Source organism: Hypomesus transpacificus, chromosome 11 (assembly GCF_021917145.1).
Source record: "Hypomesus transpacificus isolate Combined female chromosome 11, fHypTra1, whole genome shotgun sequence".
Taxonomy (NCBI): domain Eukaryota; kingdom Metazoa; phylum Chordata; class Actinopteri; order Osmeriformes; family Osmeridae; genus Hypomesus; species Hypomesus transpacificus.
The window spans coordinates 7,564,427-7,578,401 of NC_061070.1; the positions used below are offsets into that span (position 1 = coordinate 7,564,427).

The following is a 13,975-nucleotide window of genomic DNA, read 5'->3' on the forward strand; positions in this document are numbered from 1 at the left end:
TGTGAATGAATGATAGGGAAATATTTAATATAATTTTTTAGAATTCAGATTTGTACAATTTATAAAAGGACAGAAGGCCAAAAATATATTTTAAATCAAAGGAAAAAAAAACATTGTTAAACAGAAAGGCCTTTACTTTGTCAGTAGTTCCCATAACTAAAAATAATTTCCCTTTTCAGAAAAATTGAAAACTTTCCTTCCTGACAAACATATTGACTATAACAATTCATGGTTACATGGTAAATAGACCTTGAAGTAGGATACTTGATATCCACTTTCGGGTTACAATTAGCAGCATGAATATTTGATCTTTTTGTGTTACAGCATCAATGTAGGGCCAAAGAAATACATTTAATAAAATGTATAATGAAATATCTCTCTCAGTTATATCAATAGCATCCACTACAACAGAAACTGAAAATGCAGTTGGGTTGAGATCCAGAAGTATCTAATTATGTTAAATGACACTTTTATGTTCATACTTTCTGAACACAAGCTTGGTTTGTATCCACTTAAAACAATAGTTTTAAGATAGTCAAAACAAAACAAGAACATGAAAGTACAGCAGATGAGTACCGGTATACAAATATAAGAGGCAAAGTTGAGAGAAAGAGCGTGCAACGGTAAACATCATCTCCTTGGCACTGTGCGTCACTGTTCCAAAAATCCCTGTCAAGATGATCACATACACAATGTAATGTTATGTACTTGACTGAGGTTTAAACCAAAATATCAATTTTGGTTTGTGTCAACTGCTGCTAATCTCCAGTTCTTGCCTAAATTCCGAACATTGTGGAGTGTATTCTTCTCCTTGTATGCTGTCCCCCTTTGCTGATAGAAACAGTGCTAAACAGGAAAAGCACAGCCTATGTGGTACAGGACTAAGGAGTATGAAAGGCAACAAGACTCAACTCTGCAGAGACTGATGTGCAAATGGTATCTAATATCTTTCTTTGGCTAAAAAAACTGCTTCACAATCAAGTGAAGTACACAGGCAGACAGTGAAGGAAATGTCTGTGCTACTGCTTATACACATTGTTACGTACGGTCAGATGAGTGATTATAAGTGTACTGACATCAAGACTTCAGTACAGTGATCCATATCCAGTTTAGATGTATGATACTGTGGCGTAAACGTGACACATTTGACGCACTACTGCCAACCAGTGGACAAATCAAATACATTCAAATTTTTCATCAATAAATAAGCAAAAGTTTGTAAGTGCAAATTCCTCCAGGTTAAATTAGTCATTTTTAGACTGGAACAACTTCTTAACACTTACATCCTATTTCTGATTAACTTGTTCCGGTCTCAAAAAAACAAACAAAAAAAAACTGTTACATGTCACACCTTTACCTGAATGGACGATAGACTTGTAAGCTACACAAGCACTGTCATAATGTACAGATCTACATAATGTACACACCATTACAGCAGAATCATCATACAGTTAGGCCTAATGTAAAACTACATTTCCATACCTCTTACCGCAGGAAACCTTATCTTTCCCTGACTTTCAGATCCTCCTCTCAGTTGCCTGGGAACCAAACCCCAAATCATGCTAATGATAACATTGTATTGGCAAGAGCTGTAACCAGCCAGCCAGCAACCAGGAAACTCCCATAATGAAGAGTCGTTCACATTGCAGTAAATGTGTGACATCCTTCTACAGTTAGGCGTTCAGACAAAGAGTAGATAACACACAGACATTGGTTCATCTAATAGGCATTGGACCCCAAACTTACACCACAGTAAGACACACAATTACCTGAAATATACAATGATACCCCATGATAGAACTCTTAAGGGCTACTCTTAAATGCTACTTTTGTTAAAACATCAAGAAGTAAGCATTACATTTTGGAAAATAAGAATTCTAATGTCTAGTTATTAAACAATAGACAAGACATTGACCTTCAACATCAGTTTCATAACTGATATGAGGTAAAGGTGATTAAGCCTGGGTTAGGTCCCATTTCTCTATGACACTGCTGGGTGCTTAAGGCAGATTGGCCAGTGTGATCTCTACTGCCATTGGCAGGTAGGATCCAGAGGCTGGGTAGATTACATAATCAAGTTGTGGCATTGGCCAAAACACTGTCAGGGAACACAGAATGTCTTCAATCCACCCCCCCTGAGCAGGAAATGCCATTGCCCCGTGTATCCATGGGGACAGTGGCAGTGGTGGTTGTGTGAAGCCAAACCACAGGCTGGGCAGTTGAAAAAGATTTTTCTCAGAGAAGTGGAGTCACAAAGGCCAAAGCTCCCCAAAGCAAGGACACTGGAGGTGGATAGTAGGCTGGGACCCTCAGCACAGTAGAGCTATGGGTCTAAGGAACGATGGTAAGCTGTATGGAGCTGTGGGGATGGAGGACTGGGCTAGTTGAGGTGGAGAACCTGCTTCATAAACTCATAGGTGGTGAAGGCTACAGCCTGAGAGGGCACACAGCGGATGTAGTTGAGAGACAAGCCTCGGTAAAGACCCTTCTTGACCCCATATTTCTGGTGCACATACTTAAGAGTCTTGATCAGAGTGCTGTTATGGAAGAGAAAAAAAGTTATTTTTGTGCAACCTCAAAATATATTTGGGAACATTTGTGCCGGTGCAAATAATCATTATGGCGCAAACAGTTATTTTATTTTTACAAAACGCTCGCTAATTAGCCTGCATTTGATTTAGTGACACACCCAGAATGTATTATTGTATAGATAAAGACTGTTGAACAACTATAAATGTTCATTCAGTCAGATGGTGCAGCCTTTATATTATTGTGCAAAGAGAGAGTAAACTTTGAGGAATAGTTGCTGCTGACTTACTACAAGTGAACAGATGATCTTAAACTGTTCTTGACTAAAAAGTGTTGGATTTTAAAGTAAGGGGGAAATGGTCCCACTCACCGACATTTCTCGGAGTCAGGAAGCACTGTTCCTAACTGCATCCTTCTCCTGGCAACGTCAAGAGGGTAACTAGGAGTAGAGGTATAGTGAAATTTACTGTTAAACCTCAAATTCAAGTCACTTGATCGATGCCTGAACTTACGATATGGTTTGAGCGATGGCCCCGGCCACACCTCCACACAGAAGGTTGACGTGGGTCTTCAGAACCAAGACCTCAGGGTTGTCTGAAGATGGCCGGCCCAGTAGCTCTGGGAAGTGGGCCAGACCCAGGCTCTTTAGAGTTCCAAATGTAAAGAACGAAAAGCCTGAACAACAACAACAACAATAAAAGAGACAGGGGGGAATAAGAGAGAAACAATCACCTTTGACTTCTGAACACTTAGAATTTAGTTCTACGCCTGTATCCCCCGATTGCTGACTCACCTGCGTATGGAGCCATGCCTATGAGGGTGGGGATCAGTCCTCTGTAGAACCCAGGGATGCCCCCTTCCTGCCATTGGACAAAAGACCACACATTACATCCAGACATAATGGGTTTTCTCAAAGACGTGTAATCTAGAGGTGACATAGCCTGCCTCCAGTCATGTTGGTACCTTCAGGTATATGGTCTGAAAGGCATTGCCAATGCCCGTATAGCGGTGATGCCCTTTCACCTGGAACGCTAGCCTGGCGCGGATCACATCGAGAGGGTAAGTGCAGATCACTGCGGTCATACCTGTGACAAACACACAAGAAAGAGCACAGAGGACACAAAACATTAAATAACTGATTTACTCACATCAAATGAATTTAGCATACATTTTGTCCAACACAACGTACAAATAGTGCATGTAGAAAGTACAGCAGAAGGTCAAGGATCAGAAGTGTTTTTCTACAGTAGGGATGAAATGGTTACCGGTTTTAACAATAAACTATGGTCAAATTCCAGACGGTTAATATTACTGTTCCAAAATTATATCATCTTTAAATCTGTTTGATTACCGCAAAATACAAATTCACACTAAACTGTCCAGCATTAGCAAGTTAGCAACAGTAGGGTAGACAGGTATGCAAGTCTGGGTGTCACCCTGCCCTCACCTCTCATATGCTAAAATCTGGAGTCTACTTGATAAGTCTAACACCTTATTGTGTAACTTCCTGTAGCATTGCTAGTCATATGTTGAAAGGTCTTATTGGTAGTTCTTGGGTACAAAAGGAATTATTCTGTGGATTCTTAATCTCCTGAGGGCTTCAACCTCAGCTTTGGCTTCTCCTACTCCTTCCTCACCTCTTACTTTCTCTCTTTGATTTTCAATAATCCTGGTAGAGTAGTTAAGATTTAACATCTTCATTCTGTAACATGTTTGCCTTGTAATGTATTTCATTTATTTGTAATGTTATTATATCTATTTCATTTAACCTTACTTTGACCATTCTTGCACTGATTTAACCCATAGAGTCAAATAACTGTAATTCCATTGGTATTGGCATTATCATTGTTTCTCTGGTGACTGGAATTTTCAGGTCCACCTCTCTTTTTTTGTGACTACTAGCAAGAAATTAAAAACAAATGTCAATCAGCATGTAGACACACATGCTGTATTGCGATACACATTGAGGAAGTTTATTAAAAAACTGTTCATTGTTTTTACTGCTTTTGCAACCTTGGATAGAAGGTTGGCACCATCAGGAGACATATTCTACAAAATATGTATTCTTCAATCTTCACAATAATGTATTTGGTTAAGAAAAATCAAGCAGAATCATGTGGTTGAAAATCCCATTGGAATGCATAGGAATCTGAACATTCTATTCAAAAAGGTGCACATATCTCTCACAAAAATACATGCATACAGGATGATAGGCCAGCAGAACCCCTACTCTTTATGAAGAACTGAATAGACGTACAATCAGTGCTGTTCATTGATTTGTAAAAAAATACAATTAAATAAAAACTTGAATTTGTTTACATATGGTTGTATTGTTCTTGCATGCACATTGCTTTACTTGTGTTGCTTTTATATGCACAATGGATTTATTTAGCCTACTTAAGGTTGTGTTTATTTATGGCAGGGCCATGGCCACACAGTGTCATCTTTAATGTTAATATTCCAATTCCAATGTTTATGCACACACAAAAAGTGCACAATGCTGCAAAATGTATTTGTTGTTGGATGGTTTTCAACATGCATTTTGGTGAAATTATTTCAGTGAGTGTATCAGTAGTTTTTGGACTTTTCCAGCATTACCTCTATAACAATGATCATTTTCGTCACTCACTATTGTAAGGCTGGGTGTCAAATCTGCCCTCACCTCTCATATGCTAAAGTCTGGAGTTTCTGGACGGTCTCAACTTGATGGCTCTCACACCCTATTCAAGATGTGGTCTGATTGGTTGTTCTTGTGTATAAAGGGAATTGTAATGCATTGTTCTTTGGATTCTTCATCTCCTGAGACCTTCTCCTCAGTTCTCCCTTGTCTTACTGTCCTACTCCTTGCTCTTCTCTTGCTTTCTCTCTGATTTACAATGATCACTGTAGAGTGGGTAAGATTTAAAGCCTTCATTTTGTAACATGTTTGCCTTGTAATTGATTTCATTCATTTGCAATGTTATTAAATGCATTTTTTATTTAACCGTCCTTTGACCATTCTTGCTCTGCTTTAACCCACATTGTCAAATACCTGGAATTCTATTGGTATTGGCATTATTTGGTTCATGCTAATACACTGTTCAGTTTCCCATCTTCCTTTAAACCATAGGGGAATTCGTTTTGGTTGATTGGCCAATATTTAACCCCCTACACTATCATTGTGATATGACATTTTCATACCCTTTCAACCATATTTTACAGTATTTTGGTAGTCAGAGTCAAGGAACAGTCTGTATTTACCAGCCACATCACAAAGTAACGACATCTCAGTTCCCAGGTGCCATATTTGAATGATCTACATCTATTGTAGATCAAGTTATAGGTATCAACATCAGTGTCACTGTGTTAACTTATGATTAAACCAAATCCCCATAGTGTAAGGACCATAAAGTTGATAAGTTATGTTTTCCCTGTCAAGCTAGGGTGTGGCAAGTTAGTACTGTGAGAACCATATCAGGGAAGCACCAAAGTGAACAACAGCTTATCAGTGTGAGAAAGATTACCTGCCATGGATCCTGCCATGAGCCGGTGGATGTGTCCAGAGATCCCCAACTGTTTACTGAGCCACTGGAAACAACAGGTAAATACATCAGCTATTAGTAGACAAAGAGCGAAGGTCATTTGCCATCTTGGCCAATGTATGGTCTATACATGTGCTATGAAGCAATTTAGAATAACACATCAATCTTCTTGATAAAGCTGCAATGGATAACATAAAATAAATTCTAATCTGAGAACCAGAGGCCCTAATTCTAGTCTGTTGTTCTGCACTTTCCTCCTTTGCCTCATTGACTTACACCACATTTGTTTAGGACACAAAGTGTTTATTTTTAACTGAAATACATCTTAAATACTGTACCTTTAAAAAAGCCAAGTCATAGTCAAGTGCCACTTAACCAAAAGATCAATGCTATTTGAAAATTGAAGATTTACCTTTTTGTAGTTGTCAAAGGCCATAAACTGAATGGCTCCATATGGGAATATCCTAACCATCATAGCTCCATTGCCTTTGTACAGGCCCAGGTAGCCCTCTTTTTTTGGCACAGCTCGGAGTGTAGCGACCACTCCTGATAGAGGAAAATATAGATCAGTTTCTCTAGCAGATCGATCAGTAATCTCGCATTCATAGGGATTTATAGTCTTCCTTACCAAGGTCTTTATAGTGGGGGTTATGAGCCTGTAGTAAAATCTTGACTCTGTCCAGGGGAGCAATAGTCGATTTGGCACAGCATCCTGCAACCCCTACACAAATAAGGCAGTTACAGAAATTATGAGCAGAGATGATATGACCATAGCAGCAACTTAAAAATGTAAAGCAGGTCTCACCTCCAGCTACAAAGGAGCGGACCCAGTAGTAGTCTCTCTGAGCAGAGTTAGGGATCTGAGGCCGACGGGGTGTGGACACTGCTGCCTCCGTTGCCATTCTCTTGATTCAGTGATAAAATGTACCTACATCTGTGTCTACACAGCAATAATGATGAAGAAAATGGGAATACCTAGTTAAAGTTCCAAAACCAATAACCATCAGATAAAATAGGTAGCATTTTGCACAGAGCGCAGTTCTTACAACATCTCTTTCAGGGTCGGCTCCAAGGGCAATGATAAGCTGTGCTTGTGTCACAGACATGTTCACTAAACATCACAACTTGAAAAGCAAACATCCAGGCTACATTAACAAACAGATTGTCTATCTGGTGGCTGTGTTGTGATCATTCAGTCTGTGGCAGAGCAAGATGCTGATGCAGCTGATCAAGTCAGACTAGCTAGATTTGATAGACAGCTGATTGTACCAGATACCTTAACGCGAGAACAACCTTCAGATAATTGACATATTTGCTAAATTTGATCTCATTCATATTATCAAAGTCCTATTAGCCATCTTACCAAATGCAAGGTCAACAACTGTTTTACAACGAAACCCTGACTGGTTAGCTAGCTAGCTGAGCTAGCAGTCGGTGACAGCTCGGTCGCTTCCTGTATCCCCATGCATGTAAACAAATAGGGTGGCCACCGGCAGCAAGTAAAATTCTCGCTATATCGGTGGGTTATCTGCCCGTTAGCTACAGATATAATCAGTTTAAACTGGGCTAATGTACCACATGCGTTTCATGATTCCAAACCACTTTCGTGTCCTTCATAAACCGAGTCCAACAGTCGCACTAAAATGACGTGACGAATGACTGCTGTCGTGACATCACTCCTGCTGTTAAGCTGATTACCTAGGATCCGTTTTTTTTATCAGATGTTGGGAATATGAGCTGATTCGGAACTTATTCAGAACAAAATAATGAGGGCAAATTCTCACCGGCATTCACCTTTTGAAATATATTCAGATATTTTTTGCATCAATAAAAGAAAAGACTACGCACTAAGGACCTTTTGGGGTAGCGCAGCCAATGTTTTATTGACAGTTAATTAACATTTAGTCTAAACATTAGACTAGTCTATATTGAGCCTTGCTTGTATAAAAATATTTTGTTAAGCATTGATTGTTTCCAAACATATTTTGACAAGGTTTAAGATAAATAGTTTGGGAAATATGGACTCGACGATTTAAAATCCATTTCAGGTTTTTTGTGTCACACATCGCAGCCAACAACTTGGCTCGAGACCGTAGGTCGGGTCTGAGAGGGAGCGGACTATGGAGAGTGGGTTGCTGCCCTGAATGGATTGACATAGGCTAAGAGGGATTTACCTTTGGATGGCTGTTGCACTGCAAATGTCGATAGGCGTGTGTAACAGTATTACGATTTGATTTATAACGAAATTTTGGATTGTGACAAATGAATTCGTGTTGTCACCTACACCTACTAACTCGCTGTATTTGCCGCGGAAGGGAACCAGTAAGGATCAGCCTTTTCTCAGAGGAGTGGAGTATTATTAGGAGTTCAGACCTTGCAACTGTCTTTCTGGTATGTGACAAATGTTAGCTGCCTTTTAAATAAACGCGTTAATAATACCATACAAACAGAAAATCACACATTTCCGGATTGCATTTAAAGCCACCCCATGCCACGAGTGTCGGCTCCCTTTGGTATTACGGTCAAGTGCAAAGAGTAGGCCCTAATAGTCAGCGAATGCTTATTACATTGTCATTATTCGCCCGTCGAAATGTATCGTTGGCTACATAGGCTATTGGCTAACAGAGTAACCGACCTCCTGTCATTATGTCTACGCTATTGGCTTAAGTTAAGAGTTGGGGTAGACATTAATATTTAATAGTGTTCACAATCCAATTTTATTTGGCGAACCATTAAAAAAATCATTTCTTAACATTAGCCTACCTGTTGCCGAATGATTTGACATAACAGGTTGTTGTTTAGGTGTTTTGTGTTGGTTGAGGTTACTTTACTAGGTTACCTAAATTAAACGGCCCAAAGCCAATCCCTTCCCTTAAAGAAACACGTTGCCCATAGCTGTCTGTACTGAGGAAAGGAAGAAGGAAGTACATATTGGCTGTATCAGCAGTTTTACATGTGATATTAATCTAGTTCCCATATATACCAATATCATATTTTAATTGTCATAATTACATAGTTTTTAATTAAAATTATCCTTCTAATAGGTAGCTCCAGATCCTTGTACAGCTGTTTCAGTATGAGGAGCCAACTCTGGCAGTGTTGGACTAGATCTTGAAAAGGAACAGAGAATAAGGAAGAAGAGAGCAAGAAAAGTGAATGCTGTGTACCAAGATTTAAAGAAATAATTTCACTGGTTCCCATGCCCGCGGCTTCTCAGCATCACTCCCATACCCTTAGCAATGCCTCCTACTCCCAAGCCCCCTAAGAGACAGACACCACAGAGGAAGAAGGATCACAAGGTGGTTGCTACCACTGGCAAGAGGCAAACAAGCAATTCAAATAAACCTAGTGGTAGAGCCAGTGAAAGGCTTCAAAAAACAACAGAGGAGCCCCAGAGGCCCATTGCCAGGACCCAACTCAAACCAGCCAGAAGCCCACGGGGTAGAGGTGTCAGTGGGCCATCTAGGGTGTCCCCCAGCAATGTCCACCATGCCCTAGGTGTAACAGGATCGGTGAGACTTAGACGGCAGTGTAATCCACCTGACCATCTTGGTGTGTTTGAAGACCCCTTAGGGCGTAGGAAGTCCCCACGAGGCACTGGGATTTCTTTTGTAACCCACTACCCACCTAAAGTCAACAAGGGATACAGAACAACCAGGGGTAGGGCAGGACAGGAAGCTGGGGTACAGAGAGCAAAGACCAGGCAAGAGCCTGGAGATGATCATAGAGTTGATGCCGGTAAGGTTGATCCCAAGGAGGAGTTAATCAGCCTTAGTGCAGGCAACCCTGGCACTTTGTCTTCCAAGCTCAGTAGCCTTCATCCGGCTGATCAAGAGAGGACAGAAGTTAATGCTCCTGTCAATATCAACACACTGCAAGTGTCTGTCACCCATAATGGAGACAGAGCTAGTGATGAGCGACTGGTGGCAAACCATGTCAGCCAAGCAGAGGTAAAAAACTCACGTGACAGGTTTGAGCTTAAATACCCAGAAAGTGAGTTGGAAGTAATCTGCCAGAATCCTAGGAACAACTCTTCTGAGCTCACTGATAAACCCAGTGTAGATCATGAGAAGATCTCTAATGGCCAAAGTGCTAACGACCATAACTTGGGGTATGACCATAGTGACTCTGCCAGCGATGTTAAGCAGGAGTCAGTGGTTCTTCCGGGCGACGGCTGCTTATTTAACCTGGTACATGACCCAAGAGAGATGAAGGAACAAGTCAATAATGAGGAGGAACTCGGAGAGGAAAAAGTGGAAGAGGAAAGACTCAAATCAGAAAGAAGAGGGGAAAGAGTAATAAAGAGTATTGGCAAAAAGTCAGGACAGCAAGAAGATGAGGGGAGCGAAGAAAATCAAGAGAAAGCAGAAAAAAGTGAAGCAGAAGAAAAACAGGGGGAAAGAGAAATGGTCACAAATCCTAAAGACTCCTATTCCTCTTCGTCTATGTCTGAGCCTCCAGACCAGTCTCTGTCAAGGAATGTTCGAATGATAGAGTTTTCTGTCAAAGCCTTACCTGTCTTTGACCCAGCTACCTCAGATCCTACCAAAGCCTTGACCACAGCAGAGTCACATGACCACAATAAATCAACTCAGCCCCACCAAGGAGCCACATTTTGTGATGCAGTGTCTCTCTCAGCCTTTCATGAAGACTCACAGACCAGCCTCAAATTGGTGCTTCATGGGATTCCAAATGCCTCCTCTACCATTGAATCCACCCAGCCTCTGTGTTTGAACCCAGATGAACCAGCACAGCCCCAGAACCAGAATGATGAGAGCCCGTTTCCTCAGGAGAATGGACAGCCTCTCAGACCCGTGGAAGAGACCAAAGACAACAGGGCATCTCCACAGACTTCCAATCCCTCCAATCCCAAGAACCAGAAAGAATCTTTTTCATCATCAGGCCTCTACCCAAACACACAGGTGTTCTCTGCTGCCTCTGAGCCAAACACTGACATTTATACCACTGTTTTGGTGACAGACCAGGGTACAGTGCCAAAGATCCTCCCTTTTCCTGTGGAGAGCAGGCTTTCTTTCTCATGCAGCTCAGAGAGCACGCAGTCCTCCCTTTCTTTTGATACTGAGTCAGAGCCAGGGTTTGGGGACCCTGGCCCCCCCAGTTGGGGTTCTGGAGGACAAGAGGGGGCTCTGCCACTCCCTTGGCCAGCCCGGCAGCCTCAGAGAAAAGAAAGAAAGAAAAGGAGCCGATGTGGGACCTGTGAGCCCTGCCTGAGGAAGATGAACTGTGGTCAGTGCAGCTGCTGCCTAAACCGCATGACCGGCCACCAGATCTGTAAGCTGAGGAAATGTATGGAACTACGCAAGAGGAGAACCTCGTCGCTACTCTCTCCTTCGTCTACACAGGTGAGGCATTTCACAGCAATACATGAAGATACTGATTCATTTTGGGGGACCAAATAGGGTTTTGCACTAGCAAGAACTGTGTAGGATTCTTGATACATTTAATTAGACAGGACAAGAATAATTGACCAGACAAGGGTGTTGAATGTGTCATGTTAGGGTTGCTATTGTCTCTGCTTCACACACCAGGTGGACGCTTAGTGCTTGAGGAGACCCAATAGTTGAAACAGATGCTTTCACTCTCATTTGTCTAAGCATTTCCTCTCAAACTTAATAGGCTATTGTGTAGAGCTTTGTTATGTTTTTTTGTACCTTGTACTCTTTTTCATACCTTGGAATGTATCAAGTATCCTACCTGAGTCTGCGTACAAATTTAACTGTGTGAATGCATACATAGTACCTGTGCAGAATCTGTGTGAGGATGCCCTCTGTCATGAGGGAAAGCAATGTCACGAGCTGGCAGCAGAGTAGCACGTGGCCGCAGTGTGTGTGTATGTGTGTTTGTGAGTATGTGTGTGTGTGTGTGTGTGTGGTCGAGCGCATGCCTGTGTTTGTATTCCAGAGGAGGGGGAAATCTAATCAGATGAGCTGCACATGGTCATAGTATTTGTGTATAACACACATCATCATTGTCTTGAGACAAATTAACTCAAGACCCTCACTGCTCTCTTACACCTGAGCCTTGTGATCGGTAAACAGAATTTCTGTGTTTTACTTGGGTTTTGGTAATAGATAGTGTAAGTTGGTGGGGGGGTTGTCTGTGTGCATGCATACATGTGTTGTTGTGCTTCTGCAGCAGATTAAGGTCCAATTACGTAACCTGCACTGTTAACAGTGCAGTGACCTGTCTGTGCTATTTCTGACATGCTGACAGTGATTCAAGAGAGGGTTGAGAGGAATGAGATTGTTTGACTGAGATTTGTATAAACTTCATTTGGAATGCTGATGACTAAAATGTAGGTCAGTCTTATGTCTGCTGCAGTCAGACATTTGTGCTCTATTTCAAGAGTCACATTGAGCGCACAGTGGGTGATATCTGGACTGTGCTACCTACCTGGAGGCTTAGTCTGTGTAAGTGTGACAATATACAGTGCCCTCCAAAAGTATTGGAACAGTGAGGCAAATTCCTTTATTTTTGCTGTAGACTGAAAACATTTGGGCTTGACATCAAATAATGAACGTGAGACCAGAGATCAACGTTTCAGCTTTTATTTCCAGGTATTTACATCAGGATCTGATGCACAACTAAGAAAATATCACATTTTGTTTGAATCCACCCATTTGTCATGTGAGCAAAAGTATTGGAACAGATATACTTAAAACATATTTAAGTGAATAAGACTTAATATTTAGTTGCAAATCCTTTGCTTTCAATAACTGCAGCAAGTCTGTGACCCATTGACGTCACCAAACTTTTGCATTCTTCCTTTTTGATGCTTTCCCAGGCTTTCACTGCAGCCTCTTTCAGTTGTTGTTTGTTTTGTGGGGTTCCTCCCTTCAGTCTCCTCTTAAGCAGGTAAAATGCATGCTCTATAGGGTTTAAGTCTGGAGATTGACTTGGCCAGTCTAATACCTTCCATTTCTTGCCCCTGATAAACTCCTTTGTTGTTTTGGCAGTGTGTTTTGGGTCGTTATCTTGCTGCATGATGAAGGCTCTGCCAATCAGTTTGGTTGCACCTTTCCTTAAATTGGCAGACAAAATGTTTCTGTAGACTTCCGAGTTCATTTTGCTGCTGCCATCATGTGTTACATCCTCAATGAAGATTAATGAGCCCGTCCCAGAAGAAGCCATGCAAGCCCAAGCCATGACATTACCTCCACCGTGTTTCACAGATGAGCTTGTGTGTTTGGGATCATGAGCAGTTCCTTTCTTTCTCCAAACTTTAGCCTTTCCATCACTTTGGTAAAAGTTAATCTTTGTCTCATCAGTCCATAAAACTTTGTCCCAGAATTTTTGAGGTTCATCTCTGTACTTTTTGGCAAATTCCAGCCTGGCCTTCCTATTCTTCTTGCTAATGAGTGGTTTGCATCTTCTGGTGTAGCCCTTGTACTTTTGTTCATGAAGTCTTCTGCGAACAGTAGATAGTGATACCTTCACTCCTGCCATCTGGAGGTTGTTGCTGATCTCACTAACAGTTGTTTTAGGGTCTTTCTTTACAGCTCTCACAATGTTTCTGTCATCAACTGCTGATGTTTTCCTTGATCTACCTGTTCGACGTCTGTTACTTAGTACACCAGTAGTTTTCTTCTTCTTCAGGACATTCCAAATGGTTGTACTGGCTATGGCCAATGTTTCTGCAATGGCTCTGATTGATTTTCCATCTTCTCTAAGACTCACAATTGCTTGTTTTTCACCCAAAGACAGCGCTCCGGTTTTCATGTTGTTTTCACCTCTGAATACAGTCTGAATAGACAAAACATATCTTACCCAATCTGAACCTGAGTGTAGACATTCAGTGGTATTTATTGATTGAATAATGTATGTAATAGGACACACCTGGGCAACAAAACACACCTGTCAGTCATATGTTCCAATACTTTTGCTCACGTGACAAATGGGTGGGT

The 13,975-nt window shown here is 41.3% G+C and overlaps 2 protein-coding genes across 4 annotated transcripts in view; one reads left to right on the forward strand and one right to left on the reverse strand.

The window, feature by feature from the left end:
- Positions 1-9,068, reverse strand: slc25a16 (solute carrier family 25 member 16). 3 transcript variants are annotated; one of them, XM_047030073.1, is made up of 10 exons: positions 8,814-9,068; positions 6,856-6,990; positions 6,679-6,771; positions 6,463-6,596; positions 6,033-6,096; positions 3,493-3,614; positions 3,323-3,389; positions 3,042-3,204; positions 2,900-2,968; positions 1-2,537 (listed from the first exon to the last, which is right to left on the reverse strand). In XM_047030073.1, the coding sequence occupies exons 2-10, from the start codon at positions 6,950-6,952 to the stop codon at positions 2,381-2,383; spliced, it is 966 nt and encodes a 321-aa protein (XP_046886029.1). In that variant the 5' UTR covers positions 6,953-6,990; positions 8,814-9,068; the 3' UTR covers positions 1-2,380. The 3 variants fall into 3 exon arrangements, with proteins under 3 accessions (XP_046886029.1, XP_046886027.1, XP_046886028.1); XM_047030071.1 differs by lacking the exon at positions 8,814-9,068 and adding an exon at positions 7,414-7,707; XM_047030072.1 differs by lacking the exon at positions 8,814-9,068 and adding an exon at positions 7,097-7,707.
- The window catches only part of tet1 (tet methylcytosine dioxygenase 1), a 32,782-nt gene continuing 26,758 nt past the window's right edge, over positions 7,952-13,975 (forward strand). Inside the window, exons 1-2 of the mRNA XM_047030067.1 lie at positions 7,952-8,441; positions 9,095-11,413. Of these exons, the coding sequence (XP_046886023.1) occupies positions 9,290-11,413 (2,124 nt within the window). The 5' untranslated portion in view covers positions 7,952-8,441; positions 9,095-9,289. The remainder of the gene's footprint in view (positions 8,442-9,094; positions 11,414-13,975) is intronic.